Genomic DNA, 26,729 nt, shown 5'->3' with positions numbered 1-26,729 from the left:
TTATCCAGTAGTATAGAAACAGTGTTTACACATCTGACCTTTTAAAACTAAAGTATTTCCAGGCGACGGACGTGACTCCTTTTTTTCTGCAAAAGTTCTTCTGTTCATCATGTTCAACTTTACTTTTAGTTCAGTTTCGGAATGCTCTCTGTCCATTTTCACTGCGCGGCATACCTATGCTACCGCCCACTATTTGGTGGTGTAGCAGTGAAAAAGAGCCCTAGTGCAACAAATCTGTGTTTAGCGGTGTAGCAGTGAAAAAGGTCCCCACTTGAACAGTTTCCCGCTGCGCAACATTCCGAACGTCGTTTAGGCAATTTAAACCGGTGTTGCGGTATAAGAAAAATCCATATCATAAAAAAAATAAAAAACGGTTTTCGGTATGAACCGGTATACCGCCCAGCACTAGTTACAATTGCAGAAAAGGAAATAGCTTACATTGCACTTTTCTGTCACAAGATGGCAGAAAAGAGCATGATAATTTTGTAAATTAAGTCTTCATTATAAGTCTTTCATTTTGAAGATAAAGTACAGAAGTAAATACTGACACTGATAAACACAGACAAATTCTAGTATTGGTAAAAAATGCATTTAAGTTGTGCCAATAAAATACTTATATTTCTAGCAAGCATTTTCTTGCGGCTTAAGTGTATTTTATATGCATTGTGCATTCATAATAAAAAAAATACTGAATGCAATAAACCCTAATTAAAACATTCTACCATAGACAACAGTACTGATGAAGAGAATAGGTTGTGCAATCAAAAGGCAAAAAAGAAACTATGATTCAAATTCACATGTTATATATTATAAACCTCAGCCAACTATTTTGCTGGCCATGGTAAAACTCAGCTTTCGAAAATGTCATTATTGAAAGAAAAACCAAGAACTCACTTCGACATGAGCAAAAAAAAAAAAAGTAATCAATTCTTATAAGATGCTGAATGTACAGTAAATGATGACTTTAATTTGTTCCTAGCATAACCAATAACACTGGTCAACAGAATTTTGCTACTGGGAGTCATTCACCTTTACTTTAACAGGTTTCACTTGCTGACTCCAAATCTGAAAACCGTTTTCATCCAGCACATCCTGTTTTTTAGTTATGATGTTCCAGGTCTTGGACAACTAGGGTGACTGGACAGTAAAGGCAGATAAACATTTTGATAAATACCGGTAATTCCACTAGGGATGCCATTGAGATAAAATAATTCGCCACACGTTACTAACAGCTGTGAGTTGTTTACCTTGTCATTATTAATTTTACTTAAAAATGATTAATTTTTAATTTGCAGAAAAAATGTTACTGATTAAGAAGTCTTATATGACTCTAAAGCATAATGACACAACTCAGACATGACAGTGCAGTAGGTTGAGGTTTTACTGTTAAACATAACATTGCATTTCAGGACATTCTGTTTGTTAGATTCACCATTACTTTGAAAATTTTGTCAAGGCGATGGACAGAAATGGTCATGCTGTTCAGCATTTAAGTAATAAGTTTGGTCTCGAGAAAATTGAAGCCAAACTTAAGGAAGGCGTTTTTGTTGTTCCTGAAATCCATGAACTGATGCTTGACGATAAGTTCAAAAGGAAACTGAAGCCCACTGAATCAGCAGCATGGGAAGCATTCGTGTAGGTTGTCCAGAATTTTCTTGGCAGTCACAGAGCAGAGAATTACGCTGAGCTTGTGGAGAACCTGCTGAAAGTGTATCCGCTTATAGGAGCCAGAAAGTCACTGAAGATGCTTTTTTTACATTCTCATCTTGACTTTTTTCCACCAAATCTGGGCGATATCAGCGATGAGTATAGGGAAAGATTTCATCAAGATATAAAGGTGATGGAAAACTGATATCGTGGAAAATTCACTCCGAGCATGATGGGTGACTACTGTTGGTTCTTGCAAAGAGAGACGGATGTGCAGTACAAGCGCAAAAGCGAGTGCCTCCAACATTTTTGGGCACGCTGACTTTACTTTTATATTGGGGTAAATTGACATAAATATGGCTTAACATGTCTCTGGTATCGTTTTCTGGTTTGTTTTCAGAATAAACACATCAAAACAATTTTGGTGGGACAGAGTCCAAACTCCAGATATCGTGTTGATATATTATTTTGATGTTCAAAAGGTCAATGATGTGTACTTCAAAAACCTGACTTGCTAGCTTAATTCCGATTTTATATATGAAATCAGTGTAAAAAACTTAATACAGAGCTGCTCTGAAGTTCCCAGTAGAAAACAAAAAATATATTTTTGAAAACCAGTGTAATAAAAATTTCATAGGACGTTAGGTTCTGAAAAGCCAAATTCCTGCAAGTTTTTGCTCTAACCCAATCTAAAGAGAACTGCATTTGACTTAGAAGCTTTTTAAGTGTTATCTGGGACTAGATCTGAACTTGTTACTTAATGCTGAACATTTCATAACAATAGTTGTTGCCACATTATAAACTTTAAACTCCATACTGACCTTTACCCTCTTTTGTCTTGGCCTTCCGTATAGGAGCCACAGGAGGCTGCTGCTCAGGTGAAGCAGTTACTGATGAGACAGCTGCAGAGACTTGCTCTGCCACGGCAGCTGCTGCTGCAGCAGCCGCTGCAGCTACAGCAGCGGCTGACCCTTTGAAAGGATTGTTGGAACTAAACTCTCTCCACTTGGCACCGAGAATAGTCATCATCTTAGACATTGGTATTTTAGGGTTCTTCTTAGCAATCAGAGGTCTGAAAATGACAAAAAAAGTGAAGTGTTACTGAAAAGCTCAGACTGCAGATTCCATATTTCAATTATGACAGAAATCTTCTTGATTGAAACCTTTTCGCCTACATTTCAGTGGCTCAATGGAAACATAAAAAGCTACCTAAAGCTTATAGTTAGTTGATGAAAGCACATTAATACACTTGTTTATATACTTAGGAAATTGGGAACTTAACATTCCAATATACAAACTGAAAAGGACTTGTTTTTACTGTGATATACAAGATACCTGTATTCAGAAATGATCAATTCCAATCCATTTATGCCTAAATACTATATAATTATTTTTACTCTTCTGTTCATTATCTTTATGCAGGTGCAATTTATTAAGCCTAGAATTTAAATTTTGTTAAATTTATGATTATGCTATGGAATAATAGGGTAAACACAAAAACAAAATATAAATCAAGGTTTTCTGGGTTTATATTAAACCAAAAGAGTTGACATATGAGTGACCAACACATGTGAAACTACTATACAAGTTCCAGAAATTCTGATCAGGATGGTAACCATAAAACAGAAACATGGGTGTCTTTCTGAACTTTCTTTGAAGTATTTTATAATTTAAAAGTATTATGATTTCATAAGTGATGGATGACTAATAACTATCATTGTGCTCCTAAAATCAACAGATGAGATTATATGTATTACTGTAGAAATTTCCTGGAATGCATACTTCAAAACAGCAAGAAAATATAGATCACAGAATGTAAATGTTTGCTGACAAAATAAATAAATAATGCTGGATCAAATCAACTTTCAGAAGACCCAAAGTCAGGCCAGGTAAATCACTGTATTAGATATTAGCTTCCTGGACACTGTTAATCTTTGATATTTGGCCATCTACAAAAAGAGATGTGGACATCCTTAGAAAATTATATGCATATCAGGAGATCACAAAAATGAAGAAGAAAGACAAAGTAGACCACACTACTACTTACTCAAATGTTTGGCTCCAACCTAAATTCTAAAAGGGCGGCTAAAACTTTAAGCACAAGGCTGTCCCACAACATCCCAAAGATGTACATGATAGATGAATTAAGGACTCTAAATTGGCCAGGTAAGAATGAATGGTTGTGGGTGTGTGCGCTTTACAATGGACTGGCATAGCATGCAGGGTTGGATCATGACTTGCTTCCAATGCTGCCAAGATAGGCTCCAGACACTATAACCCTGAACTGAGTTAAGTGGGAGAGAAAAATTGATAAATTAAAGAAGCCGGTGTTGGCAAAAATGCACTCTTAACTATTCCTTATTTAGAAAGCAGCCAACTGCAAAGAATGTGCAAGTACTTCTAGACAGCACTCAACAGGACTTGAAAACTGCAATCTTTTACAGTGTGTTGTATATAGGCAGGTATAGTATATTATGTATACTGTATATATTCAGTGTAAAATATTGTACTGGAATCTTATAGTTTCTGTTGGAAAACTGACCACACTCACTAATACTACCAAGTTTTAATCATTCACTTCTTATATACAAAAGACGACAAGTGGGACAGCGCCTGCTAATTCAACACAATAGTAACATATGTGAAGCAGCCATACATCTTGAATATGTATTTAGAATTTTACTGGTGTGCAACACACCTCATAAACTGGCTGAAGGCTTTGTAGTTAGTTAGTGTGTGGTAATCATCCTCTGTGAAAAGGTGATCCACATCTTCAAGTCCCCAGTCCCGCAGCAGCTGGCCAGATGTCTTTTGTTCTACCTGGAAAGCAAAACAATCAACTTAAATATCAGGTAGAAATTCTGGCATTAAGAATCTTAGAAAAGTATGTCTTTTTACCCACTTACCACTTTATTGCCCTCATCTTCCCCATCTTCATTCTTTTTCCTCCGTTTGGTTTTCTTTTCTTTTTTCTCTTTATGTTTCTTTCTTCGTTTCTTCCCACTGTTTGTATAGTCACTTGCTGCGCTGTCAGACTTCTCCGCAAAATCCTGCTCTGATTCAAACTCATCTTCACTCTCCTTGGAAAATACAAATAAAATGACTTTTACTTGCAGTAATTAGCACAATGGCCGAGTATGAAACATATGCCTCTTAAAAGTTAGGAGACTTTAATCAAACATGGATTACAGTGAATATCCTTCAGTACTTGATACAAAGATTCTTCCTTTAATAGTTTAACGTATACATTTTTGTATAGACTGTGTGAACAGTTGCAGAGCTAGAAAGTTTACTGAAGTGAGGACAATATCATGGTATACCTAGTATGTGTATACTGTGTGCACTGTAAGTTCTAGCCTCTTGTTCCTGTAGTAAAAAAACAACAGAGCCTCCCCAATCCCAGAAGCAATTTCAGAGCTTGTCCAGAATGAACTACATGATGTTGTTTAGATTCTCTGAGAAGCTGGCCACAAGATATTTTTAAAATTCATGAGCCAAACTAGCCACAAGATATTTTTAAAATTCATGATCCAAACTAGGGAAAAGGTTTAGTTGGAGGGTAGAAGAGGTGCCAAGGTCTAAACACAGAAACTGATGGGAGACCAGGATGAGATGTGCTTTGCCAAGCCATTACACGTGGTAGACAGGATTCAGAACCATGCATAAAAGCTCAGAGGAGCGGAGCAGAGCAGTTTTCTTATCTGTTTAGAAGTACTTTGTGTTCACCCTGTGATCTCTATCATGTTATTTTTTATTAACTAGTTGGTGTTCTATAAGTTATTCTGAAAGAGAACAGCTGCCGTGAAGGTTCCATCCTACCACAACTGCATAATTCTATATGTTTCAATCAGCGCTACATTCAGAAGCAAATGTCTGCTTGGCAGAGCACATCTAGGTCAGAGTCTACATCATGCCTGTGTCTCCCCTTAGGAAGGAATTTCAGCATAATACAAAGAACTTGGCAATAACCAGGAAGGATGAGACAGATTTCAAAGAACGGCCTGTTTCAACGATGCCCATTCCAGGACAGTACTTGTGTGGAGGACTTCAAAATGTAAAAAAGCATATTTATATCTAAAAGATTCATCAGTAAATACGACAAGTATGACTTGATTTATTTATTGGTTTGCTAAGCTTTGTCTCTCACCCACAAGCTAAAAATTGAATGGTACATAGAAAATTCTTCTTCTTCTGGCAGTTTACAGTGAACAAAAAAAAAAAAAGTGGCAGGATATTCAAATACTTTACAGAGAAAGCATTCTAAAATAAATCATAACTTGCATCCTGCCAGATACATAAAAAATGAGTAAGACTAAATAAATAGCACATAATTAGATATAGCAACTTACTACTTTTTTGCGTTTACGTGGCTTTGTTGGCTTGATATCTTTAATGTCCTTCTTCTTCTTTGGCCCTCTTTTTTTCTTCTTCACAATTTTCTTTTCCAAGATGTCAACCAACTCATCATCATCTTCTGCCAAACAGAAATAGATAACAACTCAAAATTACTGGTTTGGGAGTTGAATGAAGTTTTTGTCACATTATGCGACTTCTAGTCATGGGGCATGTCAGATTTGCCACCTGCAGTTGAGCTCATCGTTGAACCATATCTACTTACACAACTCAATACACGGAACAATCGTGTGCCAACTTTTCATTCAATAGCATGCTGCATGAAGGTTTAATAGGAATGGCGAGTTAGGCTGCAATCTCCATCCCTTTTTTCCCCATTCTGACATAGTACACAAAACAAAAGACATTACACAAACAAGTCTTTTTTGTTTGCGAGGTCCAAAAGACCATTATTGCTTATTCCTCATCACAGCATTAAAACGCACTGTATTTACCAATAAGTATTCATTGGTTGCCAGCTTTCATGCACACACAGCTCGCTCCTACATCTAAAGACAAAATTAAATCTATTTCATTTTGTCGGAGCAAGTTGCTGAGTATCTCAAACTAGGTGAATGGCCTTCATGAGAGCAGTGGGTGCTACAATGCACCAGAAAGTGACAGATCTGTTTTGTAAATAACACAGACCAATATGCTAAAAATGATAAGTACGCTTTATTAAGGAATAAAATAGTCTGTCATCGTATATTTATTTATTCATTATGATTTAGTTATTTATATATGTACAGAATGTGTGCATTGCGATATCTATGGACAAAATTCCTATGCATTGTACAATTAACCTGGTTCAAATTCCATCAGATAGATAGATAGATACTTTATTAATCTCAATGGGAAATTCACATTCTCCAGCAGCAGCATACTGATACAATAAATAATATTAAAATTAAAGATTGATAATAATGCAGGTGAAAAACAGACAATAACTTTGTATAATGTTAAATGTTAACGTTTACCCCCCCGGGTGGAATTGAAGAGTCGCATAGTTTGGGGGAGGAACGATCTCCTCAATCTGTCAGTGGAGCAGGACAGTGACAGCAGTCTGTCGCTGAAGCTGCTCTTGTCTGGAGATGATACTATTTAGTGGATGCAGTGGATTCTTCATAAATGATAGGAGCCTGCTGAGCGCCCTTCGCTCTGCCACAGATGTTAAACTGTCCAGCTCCATGCCAACAATAGAGCCTGCCTTCCTCACCAGTTTGTCCAGGCGTGAGGCGTCTTTCTTCTTAATGCTGCCTCCCCAGCACACCACCACATAGAAGAGGGCGCTCGCCACAACTGTCTGATAGAACATCTGCAGCATCTTACTGCAGATGTTGAAGGACGCCAGCATTCTAAGGAAGTATAGTCGGCTCTGTCCTTTCTTGCACAGAGCATCAGTATTGGCAGTATTGACACTGATCCTGTCAGTTCAAGAATTACAAAGGAAACATTTAAATATTTAACTTTTAACAACTTCAGAAACCATGAATGGTTTTGTGAACACTGAATTCCGCATCTAAGAATGAGATAATTTGTGTGGGAGAATAATTTAGAGATAACTGTAGTTATGTATTTTGATTTGCAGTACACAATGAAATATATAAGCATTTGTTTTTAAAATGTCATGAAGAGACTGCTGAAACGGTCAAGTAAGCAAGCAAAATGTTCCAGGGGAATGGGTCAAGAAACCGACTGATGTAATGTTCTTTCATGCACCCAGTAAGACATGGTAGATGGCATGTAGAGGTTAAATCCCACTATAGTGAATACGAAGTAAAAAAAAATATTCAAAATAACAAATACTTTTTGTGGGCCCAGACAAATGTTCATAGAACATCATGTTAAATGAACCTTGTTTTAGTGAAATGTAAACCTTGGTATAACAAATGCTTTTCAACAAAAAATGGCCACCGTAGATAATAATGCAATACAAAAAATACTTAGTGCCGCTCATACACTTTCCGCGCTGAGTTTCAGGAACCGTGCAACAGGTTGTCTCAAAGTGAGAAGACAGTCTGTTATGAAATTTCCTGTCTTGGGCTATATGGCTCCGTGTATGATGTCGCATCTACACACTTGCCAAAATTCTGGGTCAGTGTTCCACCGAGCATCCACATGGGTAGTTATGTTGAGTGCGGATACCGTATTATTTGAGTTTCACATTGCTTCACAAAGTTTTCTTTGAGATGAACAAAAAAAAATGTGAGAAATGGCATCAGTTTTTGCTGAAAGAAAAGCAAACACTCCTGGAAAATATGATTCTGGAATGAAGAAAAATGACATGGTGAAAGCATTTCGGAATTGCACCTTCATCTTCATTTAAAGACTCGTTTTCATTCTGTATTTTCATACCTGTATTTCTACAAAAAAAAGTTACATCTAATGTCTCGTTTTCGTTCTGTATTCATAGTGTATTCTGTTAAAAATTAGTTACATTTAACATCTTGTTTTCATTCTGTACTTTCATACCTGTACTTCTATTGGAAAACAAAAATTACATCTAACTTCTCATTTTCAAATATATAAAATATTTTTGCAGTTTAAAAAGCGCTGTTTTTTTTTTATACAGATACTAGGGGGCTCTGCCCCCTGCTCGCTTCGCTCGCCAACCCCTGGCATTGGGACATGACAAAGAGCGAGATGTATGAATTAGATATAGAATAGTGTGCAGCTTTGGATGATGCGCATAGAAATAACAAATAGAGTGTTTGGCATATATTAATGTTTTATTGGAATGTGCTCCATGACGTCAGCATCCTGATTAATGTAGTCCAGCAGCGATTTGTATTTATCGGCTCTAAGTGAAGGCTGGTTGTTTTTTATCCACTGCAGATCATTTGATTCCGCTCGAACATAAACGTCAACGATGTATTGTTGAGTCAGCTTTCCTGCATTGAGTAATGGATTAAAGTCGTCCCTTACTGAGAGTGTGTAGGAGAAATATTCTTTCATGGATACACGTGATCGTCTCTGTGCCTGTTGTTTTTTAATTCTTGAAATTGTAGCACTCCATCCTTCCTGTCCAGTTGGAAATAATATGGGGTATGTTAAAGTATTAAGAAGCGGAAAGCAAATGTCTATGCGTTGGAATGTAGGTGTGTTGTTCTTATCAGGACGTAAATGTAGAACAATATCTCTGTGAAATGGAGGCTCACCATCTTTACTTTGAAAGACAATTGCCACTTCATTAACGACGGGCAGATTGTATCGTCTTGGATCTTGTTCTTTGTCCTTTATCAAGACCAAAGCAATTGTAGTTGCCGCTCTAACTTCTGCATTTGCTTTTGTATTTGCCTCCTTTTCAACTTCATGTAGCATTTTTATAGACTTAGCTAATGGGTGATTGTTTATGACATGAGTGACGTTTCTCATTATAGGCTCCGTGCATGGTTTGTTTTCAGGAAGGTTCATGCGTTGATATTTAGGATGTAGATTTGTGCATATTTGCGTTGTTGATTTGTTTCAGGGTGCACTGTTCCAATGCGATGCAATATTTGTCCACATATGCGAAAGCAGTATGGGCCATTGCCTTTTGGTGGCCTGATATGTACTCCGCTAGATGTAAAAGCAAATGAACTATTGTAGGATGTAATGCAGTTCATAAAGTTTTTACTTTCAGGCACATCGTTAGTTAGAAGCCTCTTTAGATATTCAGGATATGAATGTAAAGGAGGCAGTCTAATCTGACCTTTTTGACAACAACGTGTAAATTCATTATTTGTATTGCCAGTTGTTTCTTCTGTGAAGTTAAGTGAATGACAATGATTGCAAATGACATTCATTAATCCCAATGAATTTTCCTCAATAGTGGATTCCTTATTGAAGGCGTTTTCAGCCATTTGGCGTAAGCGTTTAACAGGTGTGTGGCGTTGATGTCCGCGACGGGCATGTTTTGCTTTTTGCGTTTGATTGCCTTTTTGTTGCATGTCCATTATTTGTGACGTGCTATTTTTTTCTTTTTTTTTTCTTCGCCTCCGCTTTGCGCAAAGTCCGTTTCAGTCTACGCCGTGCATTGTTTGTATCGAGCCTTGTCCGTTTTTGTATGTCGGTCATTTGAGCTTTGTGCTTTTCGCGTCTTGCTTTTTTTTTTCTGTCAGTTCATTTGCGACTCTCGCGGACTCTTTTTGCGCCTGCGCAGTACGTCTTTTTGCAGCTACGGCCCATTGCCGGATGTGCCTGCGTCCATCATCCGGTTTAGCATTCTCGGTTAGTAATATGGATGGTCAAGCTTGGGTCACAGAGTTGCACAACAGACAGGAAGAGGAGTCCAGGTTTTCAAGGAAATTTACAGGTACTTTATTACTCTATCAAGAAGGGAGGTATAGTCTCTACACTTCATTCAGAATAAGAGCTGTTATGAGCCGTGGCACGGGTGATCATCCTGCTTTAGCTCCCATCTTAAATGAAGTGAAACCACCAGGAAAAGAAGAAATAAAAGCAGCAGTGAAATCACTAAAATGTGAAAAATCCCCCAGGATATGACAACTTGAACTCTGAACTTTTCAATGCAGACATGAACTCGCGCAGCCGCGATCCTCCATCCTCTATTTGGAACTATTTGGGAGTAAGCTCAGGTCCCAGAGGAATGGAATAAGAGAATTATAATCATAATTCCAAAAAATGGATCACTCAGTGATTTTAATAACTGCTATGGAATTACACGCCTTTCCATTCCCAGTTAAGATTCTAACTAAGATTATCATCAAACAAATATACGAAGCAGTAAATATGTCACTGAGGAAAGAACAAGCAGGTTTTCAGAAAGGGAGAAGCTGTACTGACCAAATCTTTGCTTTACACTACATCACTGAGCAGTGTACAAAGTGGCAGAGACAACTGTACATCAGTTTTGTTGATTTTGAAAAAGCCTTTGACGGTATTCACAGAGAGTGTCTTTGGCATATCTTGAGAGTTTATGCAATTTTGCAAAATTTGGTGAAGCTTATTAAGAGTACCTATGTCTTCTTCTACAGCAGTGTGGGGTACAATTACTTGCATTTTGAAATGAACACTGGTGTGTGGCAAGGATGCGTAATTTCTGCCACACTGTTCAATCTTGCCATTGACTGGATTATGCAGTAGACCACCAGTGACACACCGAGAGGCATTAGGTGGACACCCTTCACAACACTTGAAGATCTAGACTTTGCAGACAATATTGAAATGCTGTCACACACACACCACCACGTACAGGAGAAGACAGACAGCCTGAGCACCTTTGCTAATGCGGCAGGGCTGAAAGTAAGCTGGAAAAAGACAGAGACAATGTTCCAAAACAAAGAGAATCCAGCACCTGTGAAGATTAATGGGCAAGACTTACCAATCGCAGACACGTTCACCTATCTATGCAGTATAGTCAGAATAGATGTAGGCACCGGAAGAGATATTCAGAGCAGGCCCAGCAAGGAAAGAAATGCCTTCAGAACTATGAACTGTGTATGGAGATCAGCTCAGAATAGTATACACATCAAACTGTGCCTCTAGCAGAGTTGTGTCTTGTCAGTACTACTGTATGGATCCAAGTGTTGTAGAATAGTGGGAAGTAACATTGCCAAACTGTCATCCTTTCACACAACATGCCTCAGAAGGATATACCACATCTTTTGGCCACAGAAAATTTAGAAGAACACCAGCGGCTTAGATTCATTGCTGTGGCAGACGCGGTCAGGAGAAGACAGATCAGGAGAGTGTGAGGAAGAGCAGATCAAAGCCCAGTGTTAAATGTTAAACATTGTGCAACAAACACGGCACGCAGCAACCCTTATCTTGCAGAGGACAACCAATTGCTTTGCCCTTTTTATTTTCTTTGTTCTTTATTTCCCGTTATACAACTTCTTGTATTAGGAATTTGTTCGTTTTCGCATACCCCTTGGGGTCAGAGCACAGGGTCAGCCATTGTACAGAGCCCCTGGAGCAATTACAGGTTAAGGGTCTTGCTCAAGGGCCCAGCAGAGTAAGATCTCTTTTGGCAGTGACAGGGATTTGAACTGGCAACCTTCTGGATACCAGCACAGATCCTTAGCCTCAGAGCCACCACTCCGCCCTTGGTTTTGCTGTTTACCAGAGCAGCTACGGAGATGTCCTTGCACCACTGCCATTAGACATGGCGATTTGCTGGAGGCTCTGGTCACAATACTATATGCATTTACCACATATTCATTATAACAAAATATCTTTAAGTACTGTGAGTTTCATTATAACAGGATTACACCCATATACAGGAGAAAGGCTTTTACTTTAGGCTGGCTTTGCTCTATGCTAAAGCATCTCATGTCTTTTAAACAATCAAGTATGATATGTAAGCATTAACTGAGCACGGTCATGAAAATTCAGTTATTTATAAAATGTACCTCTGCCCTTATTTCTCTGACCATTCTGATAATTTTGTAAGAGACTGCTGTGATAAATGCTCCCTCCAAGAATTTGCTGAAGGGATAATAAATGATGCAGATGGACTAGCTTTCTCCTGCCTGATTACTGACTCAAAAAGGTTTTATCAAACTTGTCCTGGTATAGGATAAATTATTTCTTTAATTAATATGCTTGATTTCTACTGATTCATAATATCAGTCTCCAAATGCAGAATCATCTGCCAGGAGATGCCATGACATAAAAGTCCATTAAAACTGTTACTGATAGGTAGTAGGCTGTATTTCATTTAAGCTTGCTCCTCAACTCTTTGGAATCAACAGGTATGTCATCACATGACTGAAGCCCCAGTTTTTTTATTCCACATATTCCTCTGAAATCCATGGACTTTTGATTCCAAATAACTACAGTATCCTCTGCAAATAGCATTTGCTATGACAATTGAACAAAGCTCAAAAACAGTCACTTTAAGGTCATGTCACATCACAGAACATTTCCAACGATTTTTAGTTGCAGACTGCATTTACTATATATAATCTTAGCAAGCTGCAGGCAACCTCACTGCATGCTCCCATGAATACTAGTTATGTAGTTTGACATACCCACCGGCTAAGTCCAACCAGTCCATGACATACTCCAACAAAACCAAATTACTTTTTATTTTGTCTTAAATCACTGGGGTGAGCATGTATGTAAGTATGTATGTTTGTGTGAATGTGAGAGAGAGAAAAAACTAACAACCAATGAGTGCTCACCTGGAAGTACAATGCATATATTACAACTATGAGGAATACGGCACACGTGTTTTGGGCCTGACATATACAGTAGAAGTGAGGCATGTCTGTCTGATGTTGTTTCTTGCACATACTACAACAGAAGGGAACAAGAAAAAAAACAAAGATTGCTGCTGAATTCACAGTACCTGTGAAGCTCCATCCAGCACCACATTATTAGCTATCAGAAAAAATGGCAAGCACACAATATTTTGGAGATGTGAAACTGTGCTGGAAAATCACTACGCAGTCATCTAATTTGACATTCCCTGAAATTTCATGTAATATGTTGTGTTCAATCAGTATAATCTTGGCATTTACTTGGAAAATCCATACTTTTCACATAGACAACTCAGTCAAACCAAAAAAAGCATTCACTTTTGCAGAAATGGCAAAAACAAATGCAGTTTATCTACAGTAAAAGTTCTGAAACAAACATAATATTAAATCTAGCAATAATAACTACATATGAAACAATGTGATAAAATATGTAAATTCTTATGTGAATTAAAAGAAAATTCCATGTGAATAAATGATATAATGGGCTGATTTAAACTTCAAGAAATCAATATGATTCTAGTTTCTATAAAGTGTTACAACAGCTCTGAGCAATACTGGATACTTAAAGCTAGTCCAATGATACCTACCAACATAACAAAACTTCACTTTTGCTCTCTCTCTGATTTTCTTTAAATTTAGGCAAAAATTACTTAAGAAAATGGTACTGCAATTGAGATTAAAAAACACCATGTAAACGTTTAAAAGAAAAACAGCTTGATAAAAGCTACAGTATGTAAGAAATATTTTTGAGATAATATACTTCAGCTATAACTATCTGAATGAGTTGCTCTGCTTTACTGAGACTTTTTTTTTAAATATTCAGTGGCTATGCACCAGATGACCCTTCAGTTACATCATATTCAGGCTGTGCATAAATCATATCAGTTAATTGTTAGTGAGGAAACTACTGAATAAGTAGCCTCCACACCTCTTATGTCTATTTTACATGTATATCACTCATAAGACAGCTTTATCTCACACAATATACAATCTGGGTGTTTAAGCCAATGTGCTGAGCACTAATGCACTGGGCATTGCCAAGGCAACTATATTTGTAGCGTTCACTCTGCATATTAAGATGCCACTGAGTCATCTTACCATCACACATACTAAACTTGTGATTTCACCTGTGAGCAGCCATCTCTCCTTGTTATTAGTCATGGCAAGTTCTATGCCATCTTCTGCCAGTGCTACCTAATTTAATATTCTAACGAATGGAGAAAATGAGAGTGGGACATACACTATTGATAGCCCCAGGTCATGATTGCTCAGTATGCCAAATATTACTGTACTTTTCCTATTTCCTCTAGCAATGGAGTTTTGCCATTAATCTCAAAACATCTCAAAACATCTGCTACTCTCACTCACCATATGCAAAGGTTGGATATACAGTACAAGCCAAACTTCAGCACAAAAGCAAAATTCAAAGACAGTCATTAGATATCCCTTGACATCCTATGTCCAAGACTTCAGCTGTGGGGTATTACTCCAAGCCCAAAACACACATGCTACAAGCAGTGTACTTTCAAAGAGATTCCAAATATAATTTTAAAATAACTGCAATAATTATAGTGAATTGTTTAAAGAATAACCCTTCCCTTGCTGATTTTAATTTACTATATAAATAACATATACCCAATATATTTACATTACACTTTCAGAGGGTTTGTAAATTTGAGGATGATCATTCAATATTGTTTCGTAAGGCAGGATTATTCATGTGCTACTCCCTGGTGTAATGTGAATAACTTCATTTACCCCAATTCCTTGAATTGTCCTAAGCTTAAAAGAATAGGCTTATTCTTTCCGTGGTTTGTATCAAAAATGTCTGACTACTCTAGCGTAGTGACTACTCTCAATAGTATTCCAAGTACGCATATTTTTATCTAAGAAAGCATGCTCTCCAACATTGCCAATGACCAATAATGTTATTATTATGAGAAAAGTGATTTAATTTGCAAATTTAGTTTAGAAACAAGAAAACTAGCCTCTGTTCAGCCTGCCTGACACAAGCTGCTGTACCACTGCTGTGTATCGGACAAGCTGTATGTACTCATCTCCAAAGTGCAACAAAAGGTATTAATAAATATTTAGCAGAGAGTAACTATATTACAAAATTGTCATAAGTTTCAACCAGAGGTTGAACTCACCAAGAGACAGTAGGTGGCCACTAGCAGAATACAAATTCGACAAGTGCTAACCAGCTGTTCCTTGCAGCTGCCAAATCACCAAGTGGATCACTGGATGGTTGTAAGAAGCATGCAAACAAAAGACACTAAGCAGACATCTACATGTGCAACAGGCATAAATATGCAAACTATGTAAAAAAAAAAAAAAAAAAAAAGGTGCGCTTAATATGAATTAAATTTGGAAAAATTTGTCTGAATTGTTTGGACTCCCACAAGCCAGTGAAAATGCCAATTGATGAAGAGAAAAAAAAAAAAAAGGTGCCCAAGTTTTTGCTATGCTGAATGAAAATGTCCAGGAAATGCCTAAATATAAATAACATGTAAACCATTAGAAATATGAAAGTTATCATGAGACTAATAATAGAAAAGGAAATGCTTAAAATTAATGCTGTACAGTGTTAGAACTAAATTACAGGCAGTATATAAAGATTATACAAGTGAGTAACATTCAGTAAAACCTTAAATTTTTGAGAAAATTACAAATGTGGCAATTGCATCCTAACAGACCAGATACAAATAACTTCTTTCCTGGAATTGGTGCCTGATGCTGTTAGGAAAGGCTTTGCCAACCACAGCACTAAATTAGATTAAGCAGATTTAATAAGTGACAAATGAAAGGACTGACTTTATTTCCTTTTATTCTTAAATAAGTACTGGCACTTATGGTTACACTGAATATGCAATGAGCAGTCTGCACCTTCTGACACAATATGGTGCATCCCTTTTTGGTTTGGTCTTTTGCTTCTTGTGTTCCAGCTTTGCCCTGGCCAAATGTACAAGATATTTCAGAGTGATAGTACATAATTACAATTTTTACTGTTTATATGATGTTAGCATAGATATGGGGAACGCCACACACCCCTTTCCAGTGACCTCACGACCCCCCATGCCAGAGACATGAAATGTTACTGCTGAGGTAAGAACACTCACAAAAAGGTCAACACTCTCTCCGCAGACAGACACACTGCTGATCGTTGTGCCCAAGAGGTCATTAAAGGCCTGAATCTGTTTTTTTATCCAGGATACTATGACTCCTCACTCAGTCTCTTGAAAGCCCCAATCAAAGCCTCCACTGACTCAGTGAAGATCATAGCATCATCGAGATCAATGAATCTTTCTTTGTCAATAGATGCCCTACAGCCGCTGGACCTTGCACAACACCCAGTCCATGCAAGCACTGAACAAAGTTGGAGCAAGAACACACCCATGATGAACCCAAGAATCAACCGGGAAAAACGCAGAGGTTCTGCTCTTCTCTGCACAGCTCTCACAGTACCAGTGTACAGGCCGGCCATGATTACCAGCAACCTTGAGGGGATCCCACTTGATCAACTGAGTCGAACACTTTACGAAAATCGACAAAGGTTGCAAAGAAACTCTACTGATATTCACTTTTGCTCTCCATGAGAACCCTCAGTGCCAGGATGCAGTCGATGGTAAACTTCTTAGGCGTAAAAATCAGACTGCTCCTTTTTGCTGGTAGGTGAGCAAGTGATCTATGCAAAAGGATGAAGGTCCAAGTATTCAGCATCCTGGTGCTTCCTGTCTTGCTATATGGTTGCGAGACATGGATGCTATCCAGTAACCTGAGATGAAGACTGGACTCCATTGGTACGGTCTCTCTTTGGTTAACCCTTGGGTACTGCTGGTTTGACTTTGTGTCGAATGAGTGGTTGCTCATGGAGTCCCAAATGAGACACATTACCTGTATTGTGAGGGAACGTCAGTTACAGCACTATGGCCACGTGGTGCGATTCCCTGAGGGTGACCTGGTTTGCAGGATTCTTATTGTTGAAGACCCAAGTGGCTGAACCAGGCACGAAACAACTGGCTGTGGCGAAGAGAGGGTAATTTCCAGAGAGTGGGACTGGACCTCATTTCAGCCTGGGGGTTTCCAACCAGGATCCTGAGCTGTTTCGTCATGTGGTGGGTGTGGCAACACACTGTACCAGTGCATGCTCCCCAACCTCAGCTGACCTGACGTTACCTTTATATTTCCAGGTACCTAGAAACAGATGATTTTAATATAGTGTCTTATGCATGATGTTTTCTTTTAAGAAACTGAGATGGCTGAATCTCTGAACTTCATTTTTACTGAAATCAAATCTGACATTTACCTTCATCAGTGCTATTTTGTTAACTTTAAAAAATTTGACCCAACTGAAAAGCCAAGAGTACTGCTTATTGTTTGCATGTACACGACAACACAATCTCCCATCAGAAATAATTAGTGTTCTTACCTGTCTGAAAGAGCATTCAAAGCAGTGTAGAAATGCTAAAACGTTTACATAAATCAGGTTACTTTGTACTCATCTGATTTAAAAAAATACAGGAGTGTACTTGTTTGTCCTCTCAATAGAGCCGTACTATGAGATGTTGCCGATTTAGTCTGAAGTGCTCAAGGTTCGGTAAATTTCTAAATAAGACAAAACAACACTTTATTCTAAATGGAATTAAATAGCCATTAATACCTCTAATGTAATTTACAAACAGTTTTCAGCAGTAAGACTTTCCAATTCTTTCACTTACCCTACCTGTTATTATTTAAAAAAAATAAAAAACTTTACATAGGTCTGAAATATTACTGCAGGAATTCAAAAGAAAATTGACTTTTACTGACTGAAATCTTGCTTATAATCCCTTAGTATTTATTATTAGCCATATTGTAAACATATGGATTGCAATGCTTTTAAGAGTGTTTGCTTTGAAAAGCACAATTATTTCTCTTGTATTAAAAGCTGCTAATCAAGCGAGTATAAATGCCTTTAAAACACAACATTTCTATAACATTTGTAGTAGTAACTAAGTTTCACAGCTGGGCTTAAACTGAAAATGTGGTCCTTAACTGAAATCATAACTCAAGGTCCCAAAATATTCAACAATCATTTTTGTAATCAATTTCTAGGTAAAATGATGTGATTTGGCAATTGGAAATTTGCTTTTTCACCTTTGTATCAGGCTTTGAAATAAAAAAAAACTTTTTTTGTTTTCAACTGAATTTCCACTAATAATATTTAGTATTAAATGGCAACACTGTGGACATATCCCAAAAAAAATAAATAGATTTTTGTTTATGCAAAGGACTTGTTTTCAGTATGAAACTAATTTACTTTTTTTTTTACTTCATTTTTGTCATACTTACTTTTGTAACCTGTCCGATAAAAGTAAATTTATATTTCTTAAACCTCATAGGTCTCAATCAAAACTGCTTGCACATTTTGGATTACTGTGAAAACTTTAGACTTATTTGAATTAAATCTCAACCAGGGTTGTCTCCTGCCTGGCTGAATCTGGTATGGCCAGGCCATCACATGCTCTAGTCTTTCACATCTGTGACGTCCTTACTTGTTGTATTTAATTATCCTTACTCATTGTCTAGATGACTGGGCCAAGATCAAAGAGGCCTATTTCTAACACAGAAGGATGATAGCTACTAGAGGAGGAGTTTTCAAGTAGATGCAGCAAAGCAACTTAGATGTACGCCTCATTTAGAGTTGGTTCTTACCTTACACTCAGTGCTGCTGCAACCCTTAGTCAATAATATTATTTCTTCACAGATCACCAGCTCTATATCTATAACTTGTTAAAGGTATATTTGTAAACCCTACCAGATACTGCATATAGCCACACACTATTTTTTTTTTAAAACACAGTAAAACAGGAGCAAATTTAACGATGAGCATGAACGAATCAATACAATATAAACTCCATTAATATAATTGAAATATGGCCAGTTGACAAAAAAGGTGAGGAAAACAGGAACTGAAATCAGCAGAATTCTTGGAGAAAATAACCTCCAGAGAGTCAAGGATTTTCCCCATCTCACCAGTTATAACCAACAATGTCAGATTTGATGCCCTTGGCGAATTCCACAATAGTATAATTGGGCTACAAAATGAATGAGTGGTATTAAACATTGGAAAAACATTACAAAATGGTTGTAAGATGTAATGTAAATCAACCAATCATACCAAGACAACAAACCTGAGAAAATGCTAACATTTAACCAGATATACAGGCAGCAGACAACTATTAGGAAGTAATTAAAGAATAATTAATAAGGAAATACTAGAGCAAAAATGAAATTTCTGGACATGGAAAAGCAAAACAAGGAGTAAGAGGAAAGAGTAAGATAAGATTTTTTTCCCCATTAAGTAACAATTTAAACCAGATTAATCCAATACAGAACACATCCTAGCACTTTTTAAAACAAGGTGGGACCAGTACTGGGCAGGACACCAAAACATTACAGGACCTAGTCCCACACACCCACCCACCCACACTGACACTAACACAAAGAAAATTTGCTGTCACCAATTAACCCAACCAGCATGACCCTAAGCATGTGGGAAAAAACTAAATAGAACAGAAATACCACAAAAATCCCAACATGGCATTTGAAACCACTGCACAATAGGGAATTTTTGATCAGAAAATGCACTGATTTAAGGATTTTTACATTTGAGTTGGATGAATCTCTTCCATCTAAAGAAAATTAAGGAGCGGTTGTTAATCCTAAATTGTTAGCTCTATTAAAAGGGAAAAATCGCACATGTACTGAAAATACAATTCTGTGCTAGCCATAACATTCTTCAAAAAAACAGAACCTGCTTGTTTTACCTTAATGCTATATAGCAGACATAAAATGTATACATCCACTGGCAACGTTATTATGTACACCTGACCCTGTGTTCGGATTCAGCGGGTTGGAAAATGGATGGATGGAAGTTCAACTGCTTGTTAGCGTAAATATCTAATCAGTAAATCACGTGGAAGCGGATCAGTGAATTTAGGCCTGTAGATATTGTCAAGACAACCTGCTAAAGTTTCAAACCTAGCATCAGAATGGGGAAAAAAGATGGTTTAAGTGACTTTGAATGCTGTGTGGTTGTTCATGCCAGACGGGCTGGTCTGAGTATTTCAGAAACTGTTTATCTACTGGGATTTTCATGCAAAACCATCTCTAGGGTTTACAGAGAATGGTCCGAAAGAGCAACAATATCCAGTGAGCAGCAGTTACCTGGGTAAAAATGCCTTGTTGATGCCAGTGGTCAGAAAAGAATGGCCAGACTGGTTCGAACCGATAGAAAGGCAACAGTAACTCAAATAACCACTTGTTACAACAGAAGTATGCAGAACATCAAACTTTGAAGCAGATGGGCAACAGTAGCAGGAGACCACACCGGGTGCCACTCCTATCAGCTGAGAACAGGCAAACAAGACTACAATTCACACAGGCTCAACAAAATGGGCCAACATAATATTGCAAATATATTGTCTATTATGAGGAGTCCTAATTTCTGCTGCGACATTCAGATGGTAGGGTCAGAATTTGTCATCAACAACATGAAAGCATGGATCCATCCTGCCTTAGTCAAAGGTTCAGGCTGAAAAATGTTGCTAAATTTAGAGGTGCAAAGGCTAGCAGTCCCCATAGCAAAAAACAACATTTTACTCCAACGTTGGTGTCAAACTCAAATCCTCAACGGTCAATGCAACTGCAGGGTTTCGTGCCAGGTAATTTTTAATTAGTAACCAATTAATGTAGCTCATGGAAATTCTTGGGCATTAATGTTAAATAACATGCTTTTTTGAGATTCTGAATCCTTAAAGAAAAAATCTGGTACTTTTTACTCCAAAGTTATTTCTTCATAACATACATGGAAAATTGTATTCTTTACCAAAGCATTTTTTTATAAGTTAAAAATACATTGTACCTATTCCTTCAGAGCATTCATGCTCGGGAGATCCAGTTTTAAACTGCAAGAAAACGAAAAGTTTGTTTTTTTTTATGTATTAGACGTGCTTCAGTTAAAAATACAATTTCCCTAGTCAAATTAATTTATTCCATCATTTGTCAAAAAATAACTTCCAACTTGAAAAATTACAAACGTACTCAGTTTCCTTTTTTTTCAAACCAGCAACAAAAAAATATGATGCAAAGGAAGCCAAAAGATGGCCAACTAATTTGATACCATCTGAAATTGTGTGCACATCATACAATATACACTTCAATAAAACATATCAAAAGAAAAATGTGAAAACCTGAAAAATATTCATCTTCTCTGGTCCACAAAACATTTTAATGGCACTCTTAAAGAAAATCAGTTTTGGAAACATCTGGACTACTACTGGCAGGAGTACTGCTATGTGTCCCCAAGCCACTGCAAAAAATTCAAAATGCAGCAGCATGTCAGGTGTTCATCCAGCCAAGGCAGGCACTTGTCACTCCTCTTTTCAAATCACTTTACTGGTTCTCTGTAGCAGCATATATTAAAGTTCAAATTCTTGATGCTTAATAAGTAGTCAACTAGTAAGCACCTACATATACAGAGATACTTGTGGGGTCCTATGCTCCTACTCAACAACTCAGGTCTGATGATGCCACCTCTGTGCAACTCCTAGCTGGTCAAATGCAGTACCCAAATACATTCTAACTGCTGACTCCCTCGATGTGTTTAAGAAGCATTAAAAGACACTGTTGGTTGGTGAATTTCTGGCTAAGCTGTTAAGTTTTTGTAACCAGACAGCATTATGTTCTGAGCTTTTCACTTATGATCAATCTGTAACCACTCCTGAAACACTTGTTCCCAAACAGTCCCCCAGACTGATGTTTACTCAATTATGTTGGCCTCTTTTATAAGTTGCTTTAGATAAAAGCATCTGCTGAGCAAATAAATATAAATGTCTGCTGTGTTAGAATGAGAGCACTAATTAGGTACAGAAATAAATACTGTGTTACATTAACACCAAGAATTGCTCTCCAATTAAGAAACTGGAGGAATTTAAAATGGCTGCTCTCTGGAAATCAAGTTTGAGACCCCCAAGTTAGTGAGCCATCTGTTGGCTCAATTAATCAGAAGCAAGAATTAGAGGCAAAGAAAAATAAAGAAAGAATTAATGGCTTCTGAATCTTTAAACGCAAATCAATTCAAATAAGACAAAAGAAGTATGTTTTGTTACAAATAGTAATTGATTAGGAATTAAGAATTCAGCCTTGAGAATGGGAAAGGAGCTATATAAATAAAATGTTTTATTAAGAACCAGTAATGGCATACTGCATGATAACATGCAGTGAATACACTTGACTTGAGCATTCGTAGTTTTCATACTCTTTCTCTGTACATTTAGCATTCGTTTGCTCAGAGGTTGATGCGCTTGCCGATTCCTGAGCAGCTCTTCTTTTATCCACCCTAGTGGCCCACTTCTTCCCCTCTTTCGTCAGCAACTTTTCGTGTTAAAACTGATTAAGTCAGTGTTTGTATTACAATTGCTTAGTATGTTTTCCTTAATTTTTCACTTAAGCTGGCACTAAAGTCCAACCTGCCTCAAAAATGATTTATGATATGAAGAGGTAGGAAGTGACAGCGAAGGTGGTAGCGATAAGAACGCCGCCCGTACGCATGTGCCTCATGGCCACTCTGCTGGCGGCTGCCGAGAGTTGATTCTACAATAAAATACAAAGAGGAATAACCTTGGAGGTCAATCACCACCCCGAAAGCGGATAGTAGAGTCACGTAGTATATGTGTACCAAATTTCAGGTCAATAGGACAAATGGTGTGCGAGCTACAGGCAACTTAAAATCCTAGACAGACAAACGGACAGCCATGGTAGCGTATTATTTAAGAAGATGTGGCTGGCATGCAAACCTGCCACATCTGGTGCCCCCCAGGATCCTGGCTTGAAACCTCTGCTTCAAGTGAAATACAGCCGTTATTGTACATAATTCAACCCTGTTTGTTTAGTTCCTTATTTTTGTATTCATGAAAAATGCTTATAAATGTTTTGTAATCACTTCAGTTTTTTTCCCCTGTAGATCTTGACTGACCGGTAAGAGAAAACCTCAACATATAATATCCTTAAAATGACACTATCATAAACCGTAAACCAATAGGCGCCTGATCAGAAGGATCTGAAGTTATGCATGCCACATCAACTGACCCCAACACTTCATCCCTTAATGGGATACAAGAGCTCAGTTACTCCTTTTTCCAAAACTTCAAAAAAAAAAAAAAAAAAAAGGGAGAGGTGGCTGATCACAAATATATTTTTGATATTTGTTTCTTTACTAGTGTCTAAAATTGACAAATTTCAAACATAAGCATGTGGTGTATCATTTCAGGCTCTTTCAAGGTCAGTGATTATAAATACTGTCATATTTTTTATCCTTTGCTAGGAATCTAGCCCTCTTTGGACCTCTTCTTCAGGATGAAACTCGGGAAAATTTCTATTGCAATCAAAAATATTTAGTATTTAAACATTTAAACGGAAGCGCACCTTTTAATATTTGAAATATCTGATGCAGCTATTTGATTATTATTTACTTCTACCTCATCTGAATTTCCCCATGGGATTAATAGAGTTTATCCGGTCTAATGAACCCGAATTACGGCGGTTTAGGCTAACTCAGATTTTTAGCCGAACATGGATTAACTAGGTTAGCACCTTTTAAAATCAATGTTTTAACACAAGGATGTAATTCCATTTACATGAACATCAATAACATACATTTCAACGTTCTTTATTAGTGGTTTTGTTATTTTGGCCTAGTACTTTCTTTTTACTATTGCCGTTAATATTCCAACAGCCCAGTGTCCGTCTCCTCACTAATCAATTAATCATAATTCACATTAGTACAAGTAACAACAACAAGGTGACAAAACAGGCCTCACGGTCTTATGTGCACTAATGAAAGAAAATTGTTAACCGAGAAAAAAAATGTATGCATAAGGAGCAAACCTAATTAATACCTAACACAAATCAGTCAATTTAACGATTCAAACAAAGTCTTCTATGCGACCATCGCGACAGCTCTGAACCTCTGCTACGGACCCGCAAGAGTTAATATACATTAGGAAAGAAGCTGTGCACGATGCATACATATTTGGCATTTCGGGAAACATACGCACTCCAGTTGGTAAGTGCTAGAAATTTCCATTCTGATCCCGCCCAGTGCCCCCCTCCTTAGTAAAAAAAATAATAATAAAGCAAAAGTGAGAGAGGGAAAGTGGGCGAGCGGGAAAGGGAGGGAAGAAGGAGGGGGTAGCTAGCTCGAGACATTCAACCGTATAACGTCGAGAACAACGGGCACAGGGGTAGTGATGGACGCGGGGATTACCGAGTGAGAGAGAGAAAACAGTCATAGAAATTAGAAAAGAAGGAAAAATGTGGCCTACCGATCGCAGATGAGGCGCCCTCTCACTGCGTTAAGAAACTGACCCAGCCAACACCTGTCCAGGGGGCATGCGCGTGCACACACGCTCCCACTTCCGCTCGCCGACAGGCTGCTAGACATTCCCCCACGTCTTCAGCATTGATTTTCCGACATGTACGCCGCCAGTAAAGAAAAAAGAAAAGCTGATGGCCTACCGCGCGCGCACACAGGCGACCACCCACCATTGCGTTGCAGACGCACGTTAAACCTGCCTGGAGCAACGTGTCCAGACAGGGCGGTTTTGAGCCCAGTTTGACCTTTTTCACGATTTAAAAAAAAATAGAACACTGACCGATTATTCCCTTTTGAACAAGTTTGGTCAGTATTCTGTATATAAAATACATTGTGCATACGGACACGCCCATGTCAGTTAAGCTTTGATTAATTTGCGCCAAAGTAACACACTTTTTATCTCTTAACGATCACGCAGGACTTGGCGGGATGCTTTGCAATGTTATTGGTGAATAACTGTACGATTTCTTTTTTTTCCCCCATTTACATGACCTACCTAGGGCTTGTTCCTGATTTGCGCCCCATGCTGATATTTGTCAGAATCTTGGAAGTTTGGTTTATTGGCGATACGTACTAGGTTTGAATAGTGACAAAGGTTGTAATGTCCACACTTTCTCCCAGTGTTTACAGGGGGGTTTATTCCCAGCAGGGTTACCAGGTACGTCAGTCAACCACACACCCAAATTTAATTTCGTAAGTATTGTTTAGTAATGTACATGCTTAATAAGGTCTGTTAAAAAAAAAAACACTGAGCAATTATAAAGAAAAGTCTTGTCACTTGTACAAGTAAATTATGTTGCCCGAGCTGGTTGGCTAACTAGTCATTACTCCACTGAAAAACCATTTACAACTTGCAAGTGACATAAAATAACAGACATTTAAAAGGAATACCATGTCTGCAATACCTAGTGGAGATTCACAAATGGTGGGCATTTTTAGCAATCCAAAACTGGTTAAAATTTGCAACTTGATATAAAATGCTAATAAAAAAGGTGAATGATACGTTAGGCGGATTTGCAATTCTAAATTTGCTTTGTTGTGTGTGTTGATGTGATCACTGTGTGCGTTGATGTGATCACTGTCACCCAGTGTTGGACTGACACCCTGTCCAAGTGTTGTTCCTGTCTTGCATCCCATGATTGCTGGGATAGGCTACAGCTCTCTGTCTCTGTTCTGGATAGGCAGGTTAAGAAGGCTGATGACAGGTAACAGCACTCTAAACATGTACATGCAGTGTTGAGCATTGATATTAAGTTTCATTTTAAAACTGAATAACTCAAGACAGTGTTTATCCCAAAATGTAATAAGGCAGAGTTTCTTGTACAAGCCAAACAATTTTAGAAAAGCAAAAGCAATCATCTTTGGAACTGAAACTAGCTATATACCCTTGTTCTGTACTCTGTTTACTGCAGGATGTTTGCCTGTACCTTGATGCTTTGACAGTTTGGACCACCATACTAAATCTTAATAAAGTCGGAGAAATTAACAAGGGGGGTATAGGCTGGGGCACGATAAGAATGCTACTATCAGATGACCATCAATCCCAAACCAATCTGACCCCTAACTAAATATACCTGAGCATAGAAATGAGTGGGCGGAGCAATGACTTGCGGCTTTTGCACAGCTCACTGCTTTGTACATTGCTGACTTTGCTATCATCAATCGGATTGACGTGGAAGTATGACAAATCCATAGGAAGGTAACTGGCATGACAAAATACCCTTATTTTTAAGAATTCCTCCCATGGCCGTGGATTCCCCCCTGACCTGGGAACCCAAATTTTTGGGTACTCTGATTTTCTTCCTACATGACAAGGCCATGTATTTAGGAAATTGTAAAATGGTCTATATCAGAGTGTGCCCTGCAATGTACTGGCTACTTGACAGATCTTTACATTTTTTTAATGTATGTTGCTCACTACGGACACTGTGGAAGTTGGTTTTATGTCCCACAGATTCAGTAATCAGGCAACATATGCTATCAATTACTCTTTAATTAAATCTAGTGTCTCCCTTTAGTATTCGAGATAGATAGTTACATTCCTAGACACTCAAAGCACTTTATGTAGA

General features: G+C 37.8%; 1 protein-coding gene across 5 annotated transcripts in view; it reads right to left on the bottom strand.

The window, feature by feature from the left end:
• Nucleotides 1-26,729, bottom strand: part of chd3 (chromodomain helicase DNA binding protein 3) — a 181,055-nt gene that overhangs the window by 141,604 nt on the left and 12,722 nt on the right. For 4 of the 5 annotated variants that reach the window (XM_028798346.2, XM_028798347.2, XM_028798342.2 and 1 more), the window contains exons 2-5: nt 5,997-6,121; nt 4,554-4,727; nt 4,346-4,467; nt 2,469-2,719 (exon numbers count right to left, since the gene is read on the bottom strand). In XM_028798346.2, the coding sequence (XP_028654179.1) occupies nt 2,469-2,719; nt 4,346-4,467; nt 4,554-4,727; nt 5,997-6,121 (672 nt within the window). The remainder of the gene's footprint in view (nt 1-2,468; nt 2,720-4,345; nt 4,468-4,553; nt 4,728-5,996; nt 6,122-26,729) is intronic. The other variant, XM_028798343.2, reaches the window with a different exon arrangement.

The sequence above is a fragment of the Erpetoichthys calabaricus genome, chromosome 3, assembly GCF_900747795.2.
Source record: "Erpetoichthys calabaricus chromosome 3, fErpCal1.3, whole genome shotgun sequence".
In the NCBI taxonomy this organism is placed as follows: Eukaryota; Metazoa; Chordata; class Cladistia; order Polypteriformes; family Polypteridae; genus Erpetoichthys; species Erpetoichthys calabaricus.
Note: the sequence above shows the minus strand (reverse complement) of the source record. Positions and strands in the feature narration are given on the sequence as shown.